The 24,877-nt window shown below is 47.3% G+C and overlaps 1 protein-coding gene across 4 annotated transcripts in view; it reads left to right on the top strand.

The window, feature by feature from the left end:
* The window catches only part of LOC136626390 (alpha-2-macroglobulin-like protein 1), a 209,018-nt gene that overhangs the window by 134,224 nt on the left and 49,917 nt on the right, over positions 1-24,877 (top strand). For all 4 annotated transcript variants that reach the window (XR_010792651.1, XM_066601393.1, XM_066601391.1 and 1 more), the window contains 7 exons: positions 8,075-8,192; positions 8,443-8,668; positions 9,456-9,582; positions 10,020-10,141; positions 10,674-10,725; positions 14,303-14,386; positions 16,479-16,655. Coding sequence is in view for 3 of the 4 variants with exons in the window: in XM_066601393.1 (XP_066457490.1) it covers positions 8,075-8,192; positions 8,443-8,668; positions 9,456-9,582; positions 10,020-10,141; positions 10,674-10,725; positions 14,303-14,386; positions 16,479-16,655 (906 nt within the window). In the remaining variant the exon portion in view is untranslated. The remainder of the gene's footprint in view (positions 1-8,074; positions 8,193-8,442; positions 8,669-9,455; positions 9,583-10,019; positions 10,142-10,673; positions 10,726-14,302; positions 14,387-16,478; positions 16,656-24,877) is intronic.

The raw sequence follows: 24,877 nt of genomic DNA, 5'->3' as shown, positions 1-24,877 counted from the left end.
CCGTGATGGGAACTATGTTTGCACCAACAGCATAGGTGGGTCCTAGGAAGTCCAAGACATGAACAAAAAATTGATCTGAGCGTCCAAACATGGCAGACTTGCACCGCGCCCACGACATAGGCCTCGGCCCACAGATTCAGCAATCGTAGGCAGGAAGCGGACTTTCACTGCACCCAGGACATAGGCCTCTGCACAACCCCTCAGCAATCGTGGGCCAAGAGCAGACTCCATTGCTAGCGTAGCTGTGCACGCCGCATTAGCGCTGTATTGCTCCTGTAGTTTGTCCCAATGCAGTGCCCTGGATAGTAGAGCTAACGTCAGATTAAATACAGGTGGGCTTCGGCCCACACTGCATGCCCCAGTCAGACTGGGGTTTTTATAAGTAGACACAGGCAGGTACAACTCCCCTATGTGAAGGCCCTGTGGACCCACAGCATGGGTGACTCCCTTGAACCCACCGGCGGTACATAAATATATCCCATTGCAGTGCCCTGGACAGCAGAGGTAACGTCAGGTTTAATGCAGGTGGGCTTCGGCCCACACTGCATGCCCCAGTCTGACTGGGGTTCTTTATAAGTAGACACATGCAGTTACAACTCCGTGTGGACCGACAGCATAGGTGGGTCCCAGGAAGCCACCGGCGGTACATAAATAAATCCCATTGCATTGCCCAGCACAGCTGAGGTAACGTCCGATTAAATGCAGGTAGGCTTCGGCCCACACTGCATGCCCCAGTCTGACCGGGGTTTTTAATACATAGACACTGGCAGGTACAAATCTGTAATGTGAAGTCCTTGTGCATGGGTGGCTCCCTGGAACCCATCGCCGGTACATAAATGTATCCCATTGCAGAGCCCTGCTCAGCAGAGCTAACGTCACATACAATACAGGTGGGCTTCGGCCCACAGTACATGCCCCAGTCAGACTGGTAATATGTACCTTAACAGTAACCGCGTTGGTGGGAATGTGGTGGCGACTGCGGACCTAGTAGCGCGGTTTTATTTAGTTGGTTTTCGGAATGTGGCTAGGATTAAGTGGGCCGTGGCGGCGGGATGGTGAGGGGGCTCTCTTGTTGTGTCGGTAAAGGTGAAATTCTTGGACTGCCACCAGACGGACCAATGCAAAGGTATTTGCCAAGAATGTTTTCATTGTTGGAGGAGGAGCAGGATGTTTTTGAGGCACTACGTGTCCTCTTCACGTGTCCGTGGTTATATGCACCTTAACAGTAACCGCGTTGGTGGGAAATGGCCTCGCCACCATCATGTCTTTGGGAAGCCTCCGTCCACACCCCAGTGACATAGCATTAGCAGCGGTATAGGCAGAGCCCAGAATTAGTAACATTTCAGCGGTAGCATTAGGGACAGGCCCCAGTAACATATCACTAGCAGCATTATAGGGGGAGCACAGTATTAGATCCATTTCAGTAGTAGTAGCAGTCCAGACAGGCCCCAGTAACAATTCCGAAGCAGCAGTATAGGGGGAGCACAGTATTAGTTCCATTTCAGTAGTAGTAGCAGTCAAGACAGGCCACAGTAACATTCCCGTTGCAGCAGTTTAGGGAGATAACAGTCTCTTTCACATTTCAGTAGTTGCAGTATAGACAAGGCCCCAGTTACATTTATGTAGCAAAAGTGTAGGCCAACCCCACACACCTTGCTGTAGCATGAGTGCAGGCGAAGCCCATAAAAATTAGTAGGATTACACTGTAGGCAATGGCCCAAAAAAATTGGTGTACCAACAGTACTAATGTACCTCAGAAAAATTGCCCATGCCCAACCAAGAGGGCAGGTGAAACCCATTAATCGCTTTGGTTAATGTGGCTTAAGTTGTAACTAGGCCTGGAGGCAGCCCAGTTGAAATAAAAATTGGTTCAGGTGCAAGTTTCAACGCTTTAATGAGAATTGAAACGTATAAACATCGTTTACTAAAGTAATATGACTGAGCCTTGTGGGCCTAAGAAAAATTGCCCGTTCGGCGTGATTACGTGAGGTTTCAGGAGAAGGAGGATAAATATAATACACAGATTGATGAAGCTAAAAGGTCCCCGTTTTTTATGGTGATAGGGAACGATGCTTCCATCCGCGGGTGCAGCTTACGTATTGTTTAGGTACCGCTGCTGTCCGCTGGTGGAGAAGAGAAGTCTGCGGAAATCCAGGCTTTGTTCATCTTTATGACTGGCGGGTACGCTTATCCGTGATGATTCCCCCAGCCGCACTAAACACCCTCTCTGACAAGACGCTAGCCACAGGACAAGCAAGCACCTCCAGGGCATACAACGCGAGTTCAGGCCACGTGTCCAGCTTCGACACCCAGTAGTTGTAGGGAGCAGAGGCGTCACGGAGGACGGTCGTGCGATCGGCTACGTACTCCCTCACCATCATTTTACAGTGCTCCCGACGACCCAGCCTTGACTGGGGAGTGGTGACACAGTCTTGCTGGGGAGCCATAAAGCTGTCAAAGGCCTTGGAGAGTGTTCCCCTGCCTGTGCTGTACATGCTGCCTGATCTCCGCGCCTCCCCTGCTACCTGGCCTTCGGAACTGCGCCTTCTGCCACTAGCGCTGTCGGATGGGAATTTTACCATCAGTTTGTCCGCCAGGGTCCTGTGGTATAGTATCACTCTCGAACCCCTTTCCTCTTCGGGTATGAGAGTGGAAAGGTTCTCCTTATACCGTGGGTCAAGCAGTGTGTACACCCAGTAATCCGTAGTGGCCAGAATGCGTGTAACGCGAGGGTCACGAGAAAGGAATCCTAACATGAAGTCAGCCATGTGTGCCAGGGTACCAGTACGCAACACATGGCTGTCCTCACTAGGAAGATCACTTTCAGGATCCTCCTCCTCCTCAGGCCATACACGCTGAAAAGATGACAGGCAAGCAGCATGGGTACCCTCAGCAGTGGGCCAAGCTGTCTCTTCCCCCTCCTCCTCATGCTCCTCCCCCTCCTCCTCCTCCTCCTTAACGCGCTCAGATATAGACATGAGGGTGCTCTGACTATCCAGCGACATACTGTCTTCCCCCGCCTCCGTTTCCGTGCGCAAAGCATCTGCCTTTATGCTTTGCAGGGAACTTCTCAAGAGGCATAGCAGAGGAATGGTGACGCTAATGCAGCATCGCGCTCACCATCTGGGTAGACTCCTCAAAGTTTCCAAGGACCTGGCAGATGTCTGCCAACCAGGCCCACTCTTCTGTAAAGAATTGAGGAGGCTGACTCCCACTACACCGCCCATGTTGGAGTTGGTATTCCAGTATAGCTCTACGCTGCTCATGGAGCCTGGCCAACATGTGGAGCGCAGAGTTCCACCGCGTGGGCACGTTGCACAGCAGTCGGTGCACTGGCAGATTAATACGATGTTGCAGGGTGCGCAGGGTGGCAGCATCCGTGTTGGACTTGCGGAAATGTGCGCTGAGCCGGCGCACCTTTCCGAGCAGGTCTGACAAGCGTGGGTAGCTTTTCAGAAACCGCTGAACCACCAAATTAAAGACGTGGGCCTGGCATGGCATGTGCGTGAGGCTGCCGAGCTGCAGAGCCGCCACCAGGTTACGGCCGTTGTCACACACGACCATGCCCGGTTGGAGGCTCAGCGGCGCAAGCCAGCGGTCGGTCTGCTCTGTCAGACCCTGCAGCAGTTCGTGGGCCGTGTGCCTCTTCTCTCCTAAGCTGAGTAGTTTCAGCACGGCCTGCTGACGCTTGGCCACCGCTGTGCTGCCCTGCTGCGTGACACCGACTGCTGGCGACGTGCTGCTGCTGACACATCTTGATTGCGAGACAGAGGTTGCGTAGGAGGAGGAGGAGGGTGGTTTAGTGGAGGAAGCATACACCGCCACAGATACCAGCACCGAGCTGGGGCCCGCAATTCTGGGGGTGGGTAGGACGTTAGCGGTCCCAGGCTCTGACTCGGTCCCAGCCTCCACTAAATTCACCCAATGTGCCGTCAGGGAGATATAGTGGCCCTGCCCACCTGTGCTTGTCCACGTGTCCGTTGTTAAGTGGACCTTGGCAGTAACCGCGTTGGTGAGGGCGCGTACAATGTTGCGGGAGACGTGGTCATGCAGGGCTGGGACGGCACATCGGAAAAAGTAGTGGCGACTGGGAACCGAGTAGCGCAGGGCCGCCGCCTCCATCATGTTTTTGAAAGCCTCCGTTTCCACAAGCCTATACGGCAGCATCTCCAGGCTGATCAATTTGGCTATGTGCACGTTTAACGCTTGAGCGTGCGGGTGCATGGCGGCGTACTTGTGCTTGCGCTCAAACAGTTGCGCTAGCGACGGCTGGACGCTGCTCTGTGAGACATTGCTGGATGGGGCCGAGGACAGCGGAGGTAAGCGTGTGGGTGCAGGCCAGGAGACGGTTGTGCCTGTGTCCTGAGAGGAGGGTTGGATCTCAGTGGCAGGTTGGGCACAGGGGGAGAGGCAGTGGTGCAAACCGGAGGCGGTGAACGGCCTTCGTCCCACCTTGTGGGGTGCTTGGCCATCATATGCCTGCGCATGCTGGTGGTGGTGAGGCTGGTGGTGGTGGCTCCCCGGCTGATCTTGGCGCGACAAACCTTGCACACCACTGTTCGTCGGTCGTCCGCACTCTCAGTGAAAAACTGCCACACCTTTGAGCACCTCGGCCTCTGCAGGGTGGCATGGCGTGAGGGGGCGCTTTGGGAAACAGTTGGTGGAATATACGTTCTGGCCCTGCCTCTACCCCTGGCCTCTTCCAACCTGCCCTGCTGCTGCACTTGCCTCCCCCTCTGAAGACCTGTCCTCAGTAGGCTTAGCAAACAAGGTGGGGTGGGGTCAGTCACCTCATCGTCCAGCTGCTCTTCCTCCGAATCCTCTGTGCGCTCCTCCCTCGGACTTACTGAAATTACTACTACCTGACTGATAGACAACTGTGTCTCATCGTCATCGTTCTCCTCACCCACTGAAAGCTCTTGAGACAGTTGCCGGAAGTCCCCAGCCTCATCCCCCGGACCCCGGGAAATTTCCAAAGGTTGGGCATCGGTCACGACAAACTCCTCCGGTGGGAGAGGAACCATTGCTGCCCATTCTGGGCAGGGGCCCAAGAACAGTTCCTGGGAGTCTGCCTGCTCCTCAGAATGTGTCATTTTAATTGAGTGAGGAGGCTGGGAGGAAGCAGGAGCAGCAGCCAGAGGATTCAGAGTTGCAGCAGTGGACGGCGTAGAAGTCTGGGTGGTCGATAGATTGCTAGATGCACTTTCTGCCATCCACGACAGGACCTGCTCACACTGCTCATTTTCTAATAAAGGTCTACTGCATGGACCCATTGATTGTGAGATGAATCTGGGGACACGAGAAACTTGCCTCTCTCCTAATCCCGCAGCAGTCGGCTGCGATACACCTGGATCAGGAGCTCGGCCTGTGCCCACACCCTGACTTGGACCTCCGTGTCCTCACCCGCGTCCACGTCCTCTAGGCCTACCCCTACCCCTCAGCATGGTGTATTACAAGATTAGCAGAAACAGAACGCTGTAATTAAATGTGCTGCTTATTGGCCTGTGGTTGGAGGCTAACTTCACGTACGTAACGCCCTGCAGAGGCAGGATACAATTATGCGCAAGGCTGGGTATTAATTCACCAACTACTACACCCAGCAGAGACGCTGTAAACGGAAGGCACTGACAGGCAGGCCAAATCTTGCATATTTTTAAACTTGGTGGGAACAACCACACTGCCTGTGATATACACTGTATTTCGATTTCCCTGTTGGAGGCTGACTTCGCGTACGTAACGCACTGTAGAGGAAGGAAACGATTATGTGCAAGGCTGGGTATTCACCAACTACTACCCCCAGCAGAGACGCAGTAAACTGAAGGCAGTGACAGGCAGGCCAAATACAGTATTTTTTTTAACTTTTTGGGAAAAAGCCCACTGCCTATATAGCCAGTATACCTCTTTCCCTGCCTCACCAGTACTGCCCCTATACTCTGTAAAATGACTGCAGACTGAGGACGCAATGCTCTGCACGCCCAATATACAAAAAAAAAAAAATTGTCCAACACTGCTCCCAACAGCCTCAACACTACTGCACACGGTCAGATGTGGCCCTAAGAAGGACCGTTGGGGTTCTTGAAGACTAAAATAACTCCTAACACTCTCCCTATAGCAGCTCCGGCATCAGCAGCACTGTCCCTGATCTCTGTCAGAATGCATCTGTGGCGAGCCGCGGGTGGGGCAGATTTTACTACTCGGGTGACACCTGATCTCGCCAGCCACTCACTGCAGGGGGGTGGTATAGGGCTTGAACGTCGCAGGGGGAAGTTGTAATGCCTTCCCTGTCTTTCTATTGGCCAGAAAAGCGCGCAAATTTCTCAGAAGAAAGGGAAAGTAACTCGAACATCGCGTGGTGCTCGCCTCTAGTAACGAGCATCTCGAACACGCTAATACTCGAACGAGTATCAAGCTCGGACGAGTATGCTCGCTCATCTCTACTCCTGATATATCCTTCACACCCTACATTTTACGTACTGACCCTCCTGATATATCCCCCACACACTACATCCTATATACTGACCTCCCAGTATATCCTCCACACACTACATCCTATATACTGTCCCTCCCAATACATCCTCCACACACTACATCCTGTATACTGACCCTCCTCATATATCCTCCACACACTACATCCTATATACTGACCCTCCTGATATATGCCCCACACACTACATCCTATATACTGACCCTCCTGATATATCCTCCACACACTACATCCTATATACTGTCCCTCCCAATACATCCTCCACACACTACATCCTGTATACTGACCCTCCTGATATATCCTCCACACACTACATCCTGTATACTGACCCTCCTCATATATCCTCCACACACTACATCCTATATACTGACCCTCCTGATATATCCTCCACACACTACATCCTATATACTGACCCTCCTGATATATCCTCCACACACTACATCCTATATACTGACCCTCCTGATATATCCTTCACACTACATCCTATATACTGACCCTCCTGATATATCCTCCACTCACTACATCCTATACACTGACCCTCCTGATATTCTCCACACACTACATCCTATATACTGACCCTCCTGATACATTCTCCACACACTACATCCTATATACTGACCCTCCTAATACATCCTCCACACACTACATCCTATATACTGACCCTCCTGATGTATCCTCCACACACTACATCCTATATTCTGACCCTCCTGATATATCCTCCACTCACTACATCCTATATACTGACCCTCCTGATATTCTCCACACACTACATCCTATATACTGACCCTCCTAATACATCCTCCACACACTACATCCTATATACTGACCCTCCTGATATATCCTCCACACACTACATCCTATATTCTGACCCTCCTGATATATCCTCCACACACTACATCCTATATACTGACCCTCCTGATATATCCTCCACACACTACATCCTATATACTGACCCTCCTGATATATCCTCCACACACTACATCCTATATACTAACCCTCCATATATATCCTCCACACACTACATCCTATACACTGACTCTCCTGATATATCCTCCACACACTACATCCTATATTCTGACCCTCCTGATATATCCTCCACACACTACATCCTATATACTGACCCTCCTGATATATCCTCCACACACTACATCCTATATACTGACCCTCCTGATATATCCTCCACACACTACATCCTATATACTAACCCTCTATATATATCCTCCACAGACTACATCCTATATACTGACCCCCCTGATATATCCTCTACACACTACATCCTATATACTGGCCCTCCTGATATATCCTCCACACACTACATCCTATATACTGATCCTCCTGATATATCCTCCACACACTACATCCTATATACTGACCCTCCTGATATATCCCCCACAAACTACATCCTATATACTGACCCTCCTGATATATCCTCCACACACTACATCCTATATACTGACCCTCCTGATATATCCTCCACACACTACATCCTATATACTGACCCTCCTGATATATCCTCTACATACTACCTTCTCACTGAGCACCTTGGTGTATCTCCCTTTGATGAGTGACAATCCTTCTCTATTTGTATAGTTGCTTTTAATATAGCTCCAGCCGTTATTGACCCTTTATCTGCTGTTGATGGTGGAAGCAGTTTGGAGCCTCGCACTCTGTTCCCGGAGACTTGGCTGTGGGGACTGCAGAAAATGCCGTGAGTATGTTAGAGCCAAACGTTTGCCTCTTATTATCATGTGATTCTTTAATTTCTCATCATCAAACCACCTGGAAATATGATTTAGGTTTTCTGCTGTGGCGGCTCCAATCTTATCCCAAGAGGGAGCTCCAGAAATAATGCAGGGTTAGCTATGACTGCCAGACGTCCATTGAGCACGTAATCTAGTTATGTCGCATCAGACCTGGACATTTAATGGTTCTTCATGTTCTCCCTTCATTATCTGCAGGGATAATGGTTCTGCTGAGATGTCGGTGAGCGTCCCTCACACCATCACGGAGTGGAGCGCCCAGACCTTCTGCGTTGGACCTGGAGGTTTCGGTCTCTCTCAGCCTGTTTCTCTCAAAGCTTTCCAGCCGTTCTTTGTAGATATGACCCTTCCTTACTCCGTGAAGCGAGGAGAGAGCTTTAATCTTAAAGTCTCTGTGTTCAACTACCAGACTGATCCGATGATGGTAAGTATTCTTCTGTTGTACGAGACTTGGAGACTTCATGAAAGTGAAGGAAACCAGGGCCAAGGAGACAGAATGCGGAGTGTGACTCTATTAGGATGGTTCTGTCCAGGAGTGTCCACACTATTAATGATGGCTGACAATACTGTCTGTTTCCTGCAGTCTGTAACTCCTAATATCACCCTATATCACTCTATATTAATGTACAAATGCAGCGTCCCGTAGGGTAACTCAGGACACGGGGCACACGCTGAGGAGCTGGGAGGGTAAAGCTGTCACTTGACACGGTGGGACTTACGAGACTCCTCCCCAGAGGGACACACGCTGCCTTGGCCAGAGCATCGCTGGGCCTCTTCTGGACACCCAGTACTGTGGACTTGTCACTGTTCTTCACTTAGCTCTCTTTCACTCTCTCTCTCTCTTAATGGTTCCTGGAATTGGGGACCTCAGGAAACCTCTTTCTTTTCCATCCTCTTCACTGCATGAGGGTTGAAGGTACTCCCATGTGGCTGGCATTCTCACTCAGAAACCCAGAAGAACTGAACTGAATTTATACTTATAGTCACTAGAAGACCACGTTACAGGACATAAATTGATACATTTGCTGGCATCTCCTAGTCTCATGCAAACATTAACCTCTCACTTCCTGCACCTGTGCAATACACATAACAGCAGACAAGACAATTTGCACAGTGCATCTACACAAAAGACATGACATGTTTGACATTTATGGAGGGGCCAGGAATAGACGTCCTGGGCCACTGCACATATGTGACTGTTTACCCCTCAGATCGCAGCCTCTCTTCCATCTTCTGAGCATTTCAAGACTGAGAACAGCAAAACCAGCAAGAAAATCCTCTGTCTTCCCGGAGGGATGAAAAAGACAGTTTCTTGGGTTGTGACTCCAAGTGTAATAGGTAAGGATACGGGTATTTCCTCCGTGCAAAGATGTCCATGAAATCAACACATCTTATACTACAGTGACAACATCTATTACTGCTGACAACCAGCCTTTATGTATCATGTCGGAGAGGTAGTCACAGCCCGCCCTCTAGTGATGATATCACTGATCACAGCCTTAACCCCTGGTTATAATATCGCTGATCACAGCCCCGTCCCCTGGTGATAATATCACTGATCACAGCCCCGCCCCTGATGATATCACCGATTTCAGCCCTTCCCCCTGGTAATGATATCACTGATCACAGTCCTGCCCCTGATGATGTTATAACTGATTTCAGCCCTGCCCCCTGGTAATAATATCACTGATCACAGCCCTGCCCCTGATGATGTTATAACTGATTTCAGCCCTGCCCCCTGGTAATGATATCACTGATCTTTGCTCTTATTTCAGGGCACATGAATATTACCGTGATAGCTAAAGCTGTGAAGAGTCAGGAGTTGTGCGGGGGCAAGGAGACGGTGATCCCCAAGAAGGGCCAAAGGGATGTAGTAATCCAGTCGGTGCTGGTGGTGGTGAGTATTGGGGAGGGGATGGCCGTGACGAGTCTCATGCTGGACTAGTAAGGAGTTGTGCAGTCACATAGATGCTGTGCAGGCATAGAGATGAGCGGATGGTGCCACCAGGAGGCGCCTCTTCATCATGTCACCCCTCCGCTGCCCTTTGTGTCTATAGACAGCAGATATTAACAGAGCGCAACGAGAAGCCGTCACCTTCCATATATCAGTAAATGAGAAGTTACAGTTGCAGCCACTCTCCGGTTGTTGTCCATTATTGGCATTTTTTCTATTTAGCTGTAGTGACCACTTTTAAGTATCAACAGGAAGTGCGGCTATATTGGTTGTCACTAATCAATTACCTTCTTGGTAGGTTATCACTTTGGTGGACATTAAACAGGCTGACAAAAAGATAGTGCTTCTAGAAGACTCTGACATAGCATTCAAAAGGGGCAACCAATATGGCCGCACTTCCTGTTGTCACTTTCCAGAGGTGGCCGGCACAAAAATGCATCATTAAAGACCAATTACTTAACTTTTTTCCTTTCAGCCTGAGGGGACTGCAGTGGAGAAGACGCACAATTCTCTGCTGATCATGGATGGTAATCCTCAGAAGATATCTACTTAGATGTCTCTTCTCCCTGCACAGTTACTATGCGCAGTCTCCTCCCCCTGTGTCATCTTTTCTTCCCATGTGGTCACTATGTGTAGCCTCTTCCTCTGGTGCAGTCACTTACCCCTTCACAGTCCCTGTGTGCAGTTCCTTTCTCTTGTACAGTCTCTGTATGCAGTCTCTTCTTCCTGCAGAATCATTGTGTGTAATCTCTTCCCCTGTGCAGTTGCTCTGTGCAGTCTCTTATTGTGTAGTTGCCATGTGCAGTCTCTTTCTCCTGTACAGTTACTGTGTGCAGTCTTTTCTTTCTCTGTAGTCTCTTCTTCCGATGCATGTCGTACAATAAAAAAAGAAAAAAGTCAATACTTCCCAGAAATCTGTAGGTGCACATTAAACCTATGGCTGCAACATTCTATAGAATGGCTGAGGAAGAATGACTGGGAGGTTGGAAAGCTTGCTATAACATCATGTATTTTTATAAGCCATTAAAAGCTATCATATCTACAAGATGACTTGGTTTCTCTTGCTGGAAACAATCACTATAGAAGCAGAAACCAAAAAGTGTTTTATCAGAAATATACATACCTATAATAAATCCTCTAACCACATTAAATAATGCAAGGTTATTGGTATATAATTTGATCAAATCATGTTGGTCCATCTACCAACGTCCAGGTGACCAGGCTTTCAGATGGGTTCTAATGGAAGTGCTGACTGTCATGTCTGTCTCTTGAGACCTATGGTTCTATAGGTGCTCTGAAGTTCTCCTTCTCCTTGAACGGTGGGTTTGGTGGCTCCATGCTCCCTTGGTTGTATTGGTGGCATGCATGACTTCTGAGTGGTGTTCATTGTTATGTTATGCACTATGTTGTCTTTGTGTTGTGCTGACTTTCTCCTGGGTATGTCACTGTCTGTATTAGTTTTCCCTTCTCCTGCTGACTGGCTGGCGTCTGCACTAGGCCTGTATGGATAGGTCCTGTGCACACTGTCAGTAGGAGGGATTTCCATTTTTTTCCCCTCTGGGCTGTGCACTCTTTTTGCAGACTTCTGTGACTGAGACCGGTTGTATAAGGCGCAGAGGTTCTATTTAGAGGTGCACAATTTGTTACTCCTTCCTATTTGTCATCTTTGCCTTGGTGTCAGGGCCTTTTTAGATTAATCCTGTAGATGTACGTGGTTTGGAGGAGTTGCTTAAAAAAAAACATTATGCCCTTAAGGGTCCAGAGGGAGTAATGTCACGTCTGTCTCCTGAGACCTGTGGTTCTGCAGGTGCTCTGGAGTTCTCCTGCTCATGTGTGGGGATTGTGCTGGCTGTGTGTGTGTGTGTGTGTGTTTCTCCAGTCAGCCAATTACTGTATGTCACTACACATAAAAGCTGTCTTCCCAGGTGTGGGTGTGGTCAGCTGTCTTCCCAGGTGTGGGTGTGGTCAGCTGTCTTCCCAGGTGTGGGTGTGGTCAGCTGTCTTCCCAGGTGTGGTCAGCTGTCTTCCCAGGTGTGGGTGTGGTCAGCTGTCTTCCCAGCTGTGGGTGGGGTCAGCTGTATTCCCAGGTGTGGGTGGGGTCAGCTGTCTTCCCAGGTGTGGGTGGGGTCAGCTGTCTTCCCAGGTGTGGGTGGGGTCAGCTGTCTTCCCAGGTGTGGGTGGAGTCAGCTGTCTTCCCAGGTGTGGGTGGAGTCAGCTGTCTTCCCAGGTGTGGGTGGAGTCAGCTGTCTTCCCAGGTGTGGGTGGAGTCAGCTGTCTTCCCAGGTGTGGGTGGAGTCAGCTGTCTTCCCAGGTGTGGGTGGAGTCAGCTGTCTTCCCAGGTGTGGGTGGGGTCAGCTGTCTTCCCAGGTGTGGGTGGGGTCAGCTGTCTTCCCAGGTGTGGGTGGGGTCAGCTGTCTTCCCAGGTGTGGGTGGGGTCAGCGGTCTTCCCAGGTGTGGGTGTGGTCTGCTTTCTCTGTTCTCATTCTCTCTCTCTCTCTCTCTGTGGTGTGAGCAGGTTCCATGTTTGGTGGCTGCAAGAAAGGTTTGTGGTTTGTGTTTTGTTTGGCTGTATCGCTGCAATCCTGGTTAGTGTAGGGACTAGCGGTATTGCCGCGAACCGTGACATGGTGCGCTAGCTTCCACATTTTGGCCAAAATGTCAACTAATACCTGGCATTTATAGCATTTACATCTGCTACTAATGGTTGCACGTTTGCTGCTGTATGGTGTGATTCCGGCTCTGTGTGTCTTACTCTTTCCAGTTGTCCCTGTCGGTGGTGGCATGTGTATGTGTCCTATCCAGGGTGCGTGGGTTCCTAGGGGCAGCAAGGGCCCAGATCTGAAGACCGCTGGGCTGCCCTTTGTTGAGGCGATGTCCCCGCTCAGGTAGGTCAGTGTCACTAACCCTAGTAGAAGATAGGGAGAGGTGTTAATTTGTGATAGGGAACATCAGATGAAACGATCAATCTGGGTCACATTTGTGTGCGCCCGGTGCTCACTTGCCCACATGAACGTAACACTGACTTTTTCTTTTTTATTGTTCGACAAGTATGTAGTAGAAATGTTGGCTGCCTCCACCTCGTCATGCACACCCGCCCATTTATCTTCTCTTCCTCCTATTGGACCATATAAATTGGCATCCTGCTTTTCCTGGACTTTTCTTCCTGTACAGACGCTCTATGCAGTCTCTTCTTGCTTAGCAGTCTCTTCCTCCTGGACGCTGATGTGCTTGTGCTTCTGCCTTCAGTTTCTAGGACAGAATTTAGCTGACTGTCTGTTTTTTCTGTCACTTGGTACCGAAGGCTGGGTTTTGCTTGGCAGCCAATTACAGTTAGAGAGCACTGTCATCCCTCTCCCTGGCAGTCCATCAGAGTGATCTGTCCATCTTTCTATGCAGACACATGCATTATTGAACCTCTTGCTGTAGACTGTGACATGATCTGGTTTGTTTGCCCATCGAGGATGTGTCAGACAAGCTGAAGCCTTCCGCCTCAGTCCTATCCTAGAATGTTATGAGAGTTAAAGGGGCAGTGGTGACATCATGGTGACATCATGGAGGGAGGAAGTAGCTAACTTCTCTGAAATGAACATGTAGTAGCTCCAGTCTGGGGTTTAAAAAGGGAACCTTAAGGGGTATTCTGGTCTTTTTTAACTGATCTATCCCCTAGATAAGTCATCAATGGTTGATGGATGGGGGTCTGCTGCTCGAGACCCCCGTCTATTAGTTGATCGTCATCAATGGTCAGAGGAAACAAAGAGTGCCAGCTTCAGTCCCATTTAAATCACTGGGATCGCTGTGCTTCTCATACACTTCCTGCTCAGGATGTGACGTTCTAACAATGAGAGGAGCAGGAAGCAGCACTGCACTACCATTGATTTCAATGGGAATGAAGCTGGCACCCCCCCCCCTCCTCCGATTCCTCTTTAGTGTCAATAATATCTTATATGACCCCCTCAAGACCAGAATTCAACACCCAACCTGTTCACAATCAGTACTTAGTCCATCACCTATTGACCATAATGTGAGATCCGCACTGTCGATCATCAGCAGTCTGATACATTTGTATCAACCAGAAGGGCAACCTAACAAGACTGTGTTTTTTAGGTAATTCTGTAACGGAGAAGGTGACTCTTGAGCTCCCGTCCTCATTTGTTCCGGGGTCACAGAAAGCCTTCATCAGTGTTTGCGGTGAGCACAGAGCAATGGTTAAAAATTATAAGGGGGTTTCTTCTGCAGGGACCCCCAGTGATCAGCTGTAATCTGTGGAAGAACCAGGCAATGAGAGTTCCTTTTTCCTGTAGCTCCCCCACAGGAGAAATAAAGCATTACACAGTTCTCATTGAAATCAATAGACTGTCTATGTAATGTACAGATATTTTAGGTCACCCAGAGGGACCACAACATTAACATTTCTGTTACTGATATATCTAAATATATATATATATATTAGTGAGGCTTACTGTTGCGGGGGAGGCCACGGAGAAATTATGGCGGTTGTCACTGGCGTCTCTGTGACTTTTCGTGACAGCAGCATACGCATGGCCCAGCTCGGTGGCATTCAGTGCAAAATTGAGGAGTAACGGGTTGAACACTGTCCCCTGCCAGAAAACGGGGTTCTCATGTGACGCCAGTACCTCTTCCCGAGTTGTACGGTTACCCCGCATGAAATAAAGGGTCCACAGTTCAAACAGCTTTTCAAACAACTGGAGGTACACGGTTGACCTTTACTCACACAATTTCCAATTTTGACTTTCCAAGAATAACGTATAATTATAGTTCCATTTATATGCAACACTTTCTAGTACACTTTGTTCTCCTTCATTACTGTATTCACGCACTTACTAGGAATCACTCTTTTCCCAAGCTGTACATATCTGATGCATGTCGGCCTCCTAGTATGGAGTGGACTTGAGACTAACTCGCCTGCAACAGCCGCGATCAGAGAGAACTCAAACATTTTGACACAAACATGTGTCATGGCAGTCTTACCTATTAAGGCATGCCTTTGGCAAGTCTTACTAGAATGCATTTTAACCCCTTCCTGCCCCAGGGGATTAATGTATGCCCTGGGTGGGAAAGGAAAATGAAAAGAGAGAAAAATGGCCCCAGCGCTCGCTGGAGAGAAATATTCCAATGTATATGGAAATAACTAGTTTATTTTGCAACGCGTTTCAGCCACTAAACGTGGCCTTTTTCAAGCATGCTTGAAAAAGGCCACGTTTAGTGGCTGAAACGCGTTGCAAAATAAACTAGTTATTTCCATATACATTGGAATATTTCTCTCCAGCGAGCGCTGGGGCCATTTTTCTCTCTTTTCATTTTCCTGAATTTATTGGGTCCCCTTCCTGGGATACTCAAGGAACCCTGCAGCTCTCCTAATCTGTGGATGTGGAGGAAGAATTTTTATCTAATATCTTAAGGCGATCTTGGACCGAGAGGTGCTGGCAGGGCCTGTCTTGGATTAAGACCCTGCGCAGTACCGGGTAAGTCCTCATTAAAAAAATTTTATATCTCACTATATATGACCGCAGGAGCGCTACGCTGACCTCTGTATATTTTATTTATCTGGGTGGGAAAGGGTTCTGGGGATCAGTGATAACATTGATCCCTGTTAACCTCTTACATGCAGTGGTCAATATTGTTTGTGGCATGGTAAAGGTCCACAAACAAAAGGGCGCTCCCTCTGTGACATCATCGACCCTCTTCCATGTAATCGCAGAGGGCGGATGGGTTGCCTTGCGCACCAAATACCAGTCAATATGGTGTCCAGGTCTGCTATGGCCTGGGACAACTATGTAATTGATAATGCATTCCCGTACAAACACACTGCAGTGTATCAGAGCGATCATAACATCACAGATTCAAGTTCCCTACAGGGACATAAAAAATGTACAAAAAAAATAAAAACAGAAAAAAAATCAGGTAAAAAAAAAGTCTAAAAAAATTACGCGCTTCCCCTCTTATGTTTAAAAAAGATGAATGAAAAAAAACACCTTTGGCATTGTCACATCCTTAATGACCTGTACAATACATTGAACACCGTTCTTATCGTACATGGCAAAGTTATTAAACATTAAAAAAACTGAGCCCAAATGCTTTTTGTTTGTTAATTTCTCCTCCCTGGTTGTAACCGTTTTCAAATCTGATGCAGGATTAACGCTGTAAAAAACCCAAACAAATGGCAGAACTGAGGTGAATTTTCTCGCTTCTATGGCAACCTGGACCAAGGTGAAATGTCCAAAAATCCATCTGCTTTATCTGCGTCTTTTCTGTTGACCAGGCGACATCATGGGACCGGCCATGAGTAACATCGGTGATCTCCTGGCCATGTCGTATGGCTGCGGTGAGCAGAACATGGCTGGATTCGCCCCGAATGTCTACATCCTCCAGTATTTACAGAAATCGAATCTAATAAACCCCGATGTGCTAGCGAAGGCCAAAGATTTTCTGCAGAGTGGTGAGTGCGTGGCATTGTTCTATGGAGTCTGTGACGTTCTATGCCATGGTATACCAAGCTGTATCATATAATATCTGTTGCATACGGAAGTACAGTAGGGACCGACGCTCTGTGGAAAACATAATTTGGTCATATGAAAAATTAGCACTAAACTTTTTGGCTGTTGTCTAGAGATGAGCGAGCACCAAAATGCTCGGGTGCTCGTTGCTCGAGTCGAACTTTCTATAATACTCGAAAGCTCGTTTCGAGTAACGAACCCCATTGAAGTCAATGGGCGACTCGAGCATTTTTGTATGGGACCGATGCTCTGCATAGCTGATGACTTGTCAAACACCAGAAAACATCAGAAAGTCATTGAAACACCACAGAAACGGATAGCGTGGCTGCATCTGAGGCTCCCAGGTCCCACTATTAAGCCAAAATGGGGGCAAGAGTCTGGCGTCACCCCCCTAACAATTTTTATTTCGGACAAACCCTTATTAGCAAGGCACACCTTAGCTAAGCACCACACTACCTGCAACCAAGGACAATCACTGCCTGCGGGTGACACCGCTGTCTCTTCTCCTGGGTTACATGCTGGCATTGCTCATTGCTGTCAAACTCCCCCGCACGATCCTGCGTCTGCAGCGCACACAAAAGTGTCCCTGCCCAGCCTTCAGCTGCCCTCATGCCACATGCTCGCTTCATAGCCACACCACCCTCGTGTCTATTTATAAGGGCGTACTGGATGAGGAGGAATCGGAGGCACACACTGCAGAGGGTTGGCAGGGCCAGGCAGTGACCCTCTTTGAAAGTGTGGGCGATAGCCCATGATGCTGTTGAGAATTGATGATAAATTGACATACGATCATCATTCCAATCCCAAAGAGATTTTTCATTAAGTAAAAATTCTTTCCTGCACTCACAGAACTTTAAAGAAAAACATACAATAAAAAATCCTTCAAAAGAAGGAGACTTACTTTGGAGGAGGGGGTTATGATTCCCAATATTCCCCCTCCTGCGTCCCACCGGTCTTAGTGACTGCAAAAGATGGATCTTCCAGTCCAGAATTTTCTCCTTTTAAATTTATTAAAATTCAGCCAAACAATGGTGTAACAAGTCAACCCGATAGTGGTATGACACATCCACCAAACAATCTGATAACAACGCGTTTCGGTACACTCTGTACCCTTATCAAGTTATACATACATTAAAACATGGACGATTTATATAGAGAAGTATTACCTTCTACACTTTGATGTTGGTGATTCCTAATACCCTTCCGGGGGGGGGGTTGAAAGGTCATCGGCGCATTTCCATCGTCATGCGCTGCGACTCTGATAAGCCCGACATACGACGTCATCCCGTTTGGGTGCACGTCACTGCGTGGTGTAATCCTAGATGGCGTGGTCACGTGTGGCAGGCAACGTCACGACGTTCTGCGTCTACACGTTCTTGCGGTCAAACCCACATCACGTGGTACCCGGAGTGTCGGCGATTACACAACATCCCTACATCATCACGTATCACTCAATACGGACTAAACAAGTGCATTTCACTCTGAAACGCTATGTGGATGTTGTTAGAATGTGTATTACAAGCTAATCTTCTAAATTATTATCTAACTATACTCATTCCTCTGCGTATTCTCCCATATAAATTCCCTTATTGGGATCAATGTTAATGTGTTACTAAATGAACTTTTCTTAATCACATATTCAATATAACACTATTGTAAAGGACAATATCCATTCTAACAAAATAAAACTAGTATTGCTTCACTAATGAAATACTTATAATCATATTACACTCATCCTTATTTAAATTTCATATTATTATACTCTAATAAATACTAAAAATTAATATATCAATTACATACTAAAAATTATTACATCAATTGATATATCAATTATATACAACTAACACATTATATACATTTCACATATTAAATTTTCTCTAAAACTTCATTCAAACCCCCCGGTTTAATAGTTCCCAATCTAAATATCCAATACATCTCTCGATTTTTTTAAAACTGAAAATAGCCCTGATTGTATGCTCTCTAACGGTGTGATTTTTAGTAATGTAAAATCTTTATTATGATGATTTCAAAAATGTTTCGATACGCTATGATTCGTGAATCCGTTTTTGATATTTGTTCTATGTTTGTTTACCCTAGTCGTCAATGCATTTATAGTGCAGCCCACAACCTAAGTCCGCAAGGACACTCAATCAGATAAATTACATAAGTCGTGCTGCAATTCATATATTTCTTCAAGGAATGTGGTGTTTTCCCTTTTCCCATATCTATTTCTTTTCTCCCATGGGTAATACTATCATTCCAAACCCGTGCCACCTCCGTCATAAAATTGTCAGGAGCCGCAGACGTGGGCATAAAGGGGACTCAGGTGCCAGCACTTCTACACATCTCCACAATGCAGCAATACTCTGTGTGGGAAGCACGCGAGCGGGCCCAGGGTCAGGCTAGGTCCCAGCCTCCACCTTGTGTGACCCAAAGTGCCGTGAGTTACATAGCAATGGGAAATCCATGTGTCTCCACACAATTAATTCTGTGTAGGTGTTAGATATCTCAACATCGCAATGGAAAGCCTTTGTGCACCGACAGCATAGGCAAGCCCAAGAAACTCAAAGATGGTATTACACAAGAAGAAATCAGAGCGCCCAAACTTGGCAGAGTTTCACCCCGCCAAGGACCTTGGCCCACATTTTTACCCTAGTCAGTCAGTGTATTTGTGCCAGACAGGTAAAACAACACAATGGGAAGTCTTTGTGCACCCACAGCATAGGCGAGCCAAAGGAACCCAAGGAAAGTATTAAACATGAAGCAATTACAGTGCCCAAACATGGCAGACTTTCACTCCGCTGAGGACCTCAGCCTTTGCCCACACCCTCAGCAATCGTGGGCATAAAGCAGACTCCAATGCTAGTACAGCTGTGAATGTCTCATTTAATTAGTTGCGGTTGCTTTCATCGCTCCAAATACTGGATGAACCAGGAAGAAGTTCCACAGGCCCAACCTGGCGCAGTTGCATTTCTCCCAGGACATAAGCCTCTGCCCACACCCTCACCAATCGTGGGCATAAAGCGGACTCCGATGCTAGTACAGCTGTGAACGTCTCATTAAATCTGTTACGGTTGCTTTCACCGCTCCAACGACTGGATTAACCAGGAAGAAGTTCCACAGGCCCAACCTGGCGCAGTTGCATTTCTCCCAGGACATAAGCCTCTGCCCACACCCTCAGCAATCGTGGGCATAAAGCGGACTCCGATGCTAGTACAGCTGTGAACGTCTCATTAAATCTGTTACGGTTGCTTTCACCGCTCCAATGACTGGATTAACCAGGACGAAGTTCCACAGCCCCAACCTGGCGCAGTTGCATTTCTCCCAGGACATAGGCCTCTGCCCACACCCTCAGCAATGGTGGGCATAAAGCGGACATCGATGCTAGTACAGCAGTGAACGTCTCATTAAATCCGTTACGGTTGATTTCACCGTTCCAAAGACAGGATTAAGCAGGAAGAAGTTCCACAGGCCCAGCCTGGCGCAGTTGCATTTCCCCCAGGACATAGGCCTCTGCCCACACCCTCAGCAATGGTGGGCATAAAGTGGACTCCGATGCTAGTACAGCAGTGAACGTCTCATTAATGCAGTAACGCTCCTTTTGTTTGGCCCAAACCAGTGCCTCAGATAATTGTGGTAACACGAGAGAAAATACATGTTGCCCAGTGCTGATCCACTGACCCCAAGCAGGAGGAGGTGGCATTACAAGGCCAGCAATCGTGGGCATAAAGTGGACTCCGATGCTAGTACAGCAGTGAATGTCTCATTAATGCAGCAACGTTCCTTTTGTTTGGCCCAAACCAGTGCCTCCGATAACTGTGGTAACACGAGAGAAAATACATGTTGCCCAGTGCTGATCCACTGACCCCAAGCAGGAGGAGGTGGCATTACAAGGCCAAAAAGATGACCAGGACCCGCTATAGTCTGTGTGGGAAGTATGTGAGCGGGCCCTGGGTCAGGCTCGGTCCCAGCCTCCACCTTGTGTGACCAAAGGTGCCCTGAGTTACATAGCAATGGGAAATCCATGTGTCCCCACACAATTCGTTCTGTGTAGGTGTCAGATAGCTCAATCAACACCGCAAGGGGAAAGCCATCTGCACTCTGCACCCTACCCAAGTCCGTCAGTGTATTTGTGCCAGACAGGTAAAACACCACTATGGGAAGTCTTTGTGCACCCACAGCATAGGCGAGCCAGAGGAACCCAAGGAAAATATTAAACATGAAGCAATTACAGTGCCCAAACATGGCAGACTTTCACTCTGCCGAGGACCTCGACCTCTGCCCACACCATCAGCAATCGTGGGCATAAAGTGGACTCCGATGCTAGTACAGCAGTGAATGTCTCATTAATGCAGCAACGTTCCTTTTGTTTGGCCCAAACCAGTGCCTCCGATAACTGTGGTAACACGAGAGAAAATACATGTTGCCCAGTGCTGATCCACTGACCCCAAGCAGGAGGAGGTGGCATTACAAGGCCAAAAAGATGACCAGGACCCGCTATAGTCTGTGTGGGAAGTATGTGAGCGGGCCCTGGGTCAGGCTCGGTCTCAGCCTCCACCTTGTGTGACCCAAAGGTGCCCTGAGTTACATAGCAATGGGAAATCCATTTGTCTCCACACAGATAGCTCAGCACCGCAAGGGGAAGTCTTTGAGTTCCTTGGGTTCGCCTATGCTGTCAGTGCACAAAGATGGTATTACACAGGAAGAAATCAGAGTGCCCAAACATGGGATAGTTTCACCCCGCCAAGGACCTTGGCCTCGGCCCACATTTCTGCCCTAGTCAGTCAGTGTATTTGTGCCAGATAGGTAAAATACCGCGATGGGAAGTCTTTGTGCACCCATAGTATAGGCAGATCCCAGTAACATTCCTGTAGCAAAGGTATAGGCAAACCCCAGTGTTAGCGCAAATTCGCTATTATAGATATACCGTGTGTTCCAAATTAAATAATATGTGTACAGGCCTGGAGAGCCTTTCAAAGATCACAAGCCTACATCATGTGTTCCCAAAAGAGTCTTCTTTTATTATGCGCGCGTAAAACTTAAATAAGTTTCAACACAGGAAGTCAGGCAATTTAGCAGTTACAGTGAGCTGATAGGCCATTTCTCAGAGGGAGGTATTTGTGAGGTAGCTTGTGATGTCATCCATCTGGGAGGAACTTCAGTGAGCACGCTCAGTTCATTCTTGAATTTGGTCTCATGAGAAGAACATCCTGTTTCTCCTCTCTGCTGTCCAAGACAAAGCACTCCTAAAAAGGTTTGGCCAGTTAGAACTGGTTTTACCAGTTCTGGAGCTCCTCCAATTCTTGTGGAGGTGGGGGGGAGGTGATGTTCCCTTCCTCCAGAAGTTCAGACCATTATAGACAAAATACAGTATATTCACAGTTGATAACAGAAAATACATACAAAATGGTGAACATATAGGATATCTCCCACAATTCCCTCCTTTGTTGTGCGTATTTTCCTTCTCCTGGATAGTTTTTCCTTCCTATTTGTGTTCTCGGGCCTTTCCCTACGGCCTACAGGGGACCCTAGCTGTCACCTTCCTTATCCCTGCCTACTGCTGGGTGATATCCAGGATAAGGAAAATACCTCACAACACGTTACAGTTTCCCAACGGTATTCTAGGTAGATGGCTCCTGAAAGATTTATCTTTATTTCACGTTTTCTGCATAAGCCACCTTGTTCATAGTTTAAATGACATACAACATGTTGAATGTGACTGGCTTTCCAAGTGTGATCTCAGGTTATATTGTTTGTTACATGTTAACATTGGTCTGATTACACAATATGGCTGAAACATTGGTACACTTACTGCTACCTTATTGTATCTGTTGACATTTTTCCGATCTTTGACACATTACCAGGGGCGTAACTATAGAGTATACAGAGGATGTGGTTGCACCCGGGCCCAGGAGCCTTTTGGGGGCCCATAAGGCCTCTCTTCTTCATATAGGGAACCCAGTACTATGAGTAAAGTATTATAGTTCAGGGTCCGGTTCCAAGTTTTTCATTGGGGCCCGGGAGCTTCAAGTTACGCTTCTACACATTACATATGAAACAGTAATAACCCTCTTCATAGGATGTACGTCTTTTGTTACCCTTATGAGGAAGAAGAGAAATGACAGCCCAATGACCCCAAGGGTCCTACATAACAAAGGATATGGGCCACATTTGTCTCCTCCCTTGATCACCTTTATTCAATGTCTGACATGAACCCAAATGAGCTTTTCTTGAGGTTTTTCTGTGATCGTAGTGGTTAACAGCACTTGAAAGGGTTCTTTGTATTTTGATCTGGAAACACGGAGAATACACATTTATGAGTGACAGATGATATAACTCCTGATATAAGGCACTCACTTGGGAGGTGAGACCCTCCTTTGTGGCCTGGAATAAGCATAGGCCTATTACAGCAGCATTACCAAACAAAACCTTCATAGGGACTCAACTTAGTCTTACATTTGGGCGTGGTTCTAACCGAGTGGATGATTAATAAAATGTTTACCTTTATTATTTATTATTACTTCTGGTGTACCCAAATATTCAAAATTACTTTCATAAAACATATTCTTAGGTCATATTTTTGGCGTGTTAAAAATTATTTTTATTTATTTATTTATTTTTTTTCTTCTCAAGCCACGCCTCCAAATAACATGAAAAGAGGTCTATGCAAACCAACAACTCCAAACACCTACCTGTGATAGCTGTTTGCTATCATCCTGCAGTCACTGATACAGATAGTCTGGCTCGCACCGAGAAGGTACCTTGACAAATTGGCCTGGGTTGTAACGGGCGCATATCATGCATCCCTGTATAAACCCTATTGCAGCAGTGTTGAACCCTGGGGTAAGCCAAGCAGAAGACACCATACCACACATTACCTCCTTGGATGAATGGGTTAGCTCAGGGATCAGGTGTGACATCATGGAGCACAGCGTGCAGGGGAGGCACAGGCATTTACCTTTCTGCCAGACCCCAGTAGCATTCCGCTCGCTTTTCCACTCCTCCTTTTTCTTCTTTTGAGGCCTGTTCCTGTAATTCAAGCGACAGAGAAATATCTACACCTGTTTCAGGTGCAAGCAGGTTACCAGCCGTTACCTCATTCAATGGAAGTCAGGCTGCTGCGGTGCCTGCTCTCTGGTTCCTTTCAGCCTCAGTTGTTGTCTCTGTGGCATAAGCCTGGACTCTGATGATAAGTCACCTGTGCGGAAAGAGCTAAAACCTTGTAGAACAAAAACACTTCTTCTGCGTTCTGGATTGGCTTACTCAAGGACCCCATGAAACTTCCACTGTGCCACATAGATGTGAAATCGTGTACGATTCCCAATGTGTACCTTAAGTCGGTGCAGACACAAACTGTCTTACCTGCAGCCAGCTTACATATTTCAGTGAGCGCCATCACCTCTATTTCCTGCGTAACTGAGTGTCTCATGAGGAAAAGAGTGGTTTTTGTATAATTACCTCTTTCTGTCGGTTACCACTGCATAGCCTGTTTTGCTTGTCCATTTCCACAATATTTGGAACCATCTATGGGTAAAACTCAAGATTTACATTAATCATGGCAGTTTCAACATTATTGTTAGAACCCCTAGTTTCTCTCTTCATTAATCTTCCAACAATCATTATCATGTGCCTGCTATTAAATGTCATGGTCTGAGCCTGCTGCCCCTCCTCTCAACCTTCTGAATTCAGTAAAAGACATGAAATGGCATTTTGGAACTATACCCCTCTTGATTGCGATATGTGAGGGTGCTAGCAGGGCAGTCTCATACATAGCCTGGAAGCTGAAAGATGTTTAGTTTGCACTCTATGCAGTATTTTATGACCACTTGAGGGAGCATGATATTAAGGGGCCCCACACCATCTCTGGTACCTGTACGAAAACATACTGCAAACAGGAGAGGAAATATTGTTATTACAATCTGCAACCATAACAACTGCACAAATGATGGTTAACTACTGGTTTACTAAGGGACTCGTATCCCTGATACCATTCGGGATATACTCAATTACTGGCATCAAAAATGTACTTATTTTTCAAATGTAACTATTTTCATGTAAAATACTGTTGTTAATTGAAAATGAGATACATTATAAAATAGAACTTTTGTTACTAATTTGACTAAAGTACTTATCAGGTGTCTCAAGTACACAATTACCTCATTTT

The sequence above is a fragment of the Eleutherodactylus coqui genome, chromosome 4 (assembly GCF_035609145.1).
Source record: "Eleutherodactylus coqui strain aEleCoq1 chromosome 4, aEleCoq1.hap1, whole genome shotgun sequence".
Taxonomy (NCBI): domain Eukaryota; kingdom Metazoa; phylum Chordata; class Amphibia; order Anura; family Eleutherodactylidae; genus Eleutherodactylus; species Eleutherodactylus coqui.
This window is presented reverse-complemented; position numbering and strand designations above follow the sequence as displayed.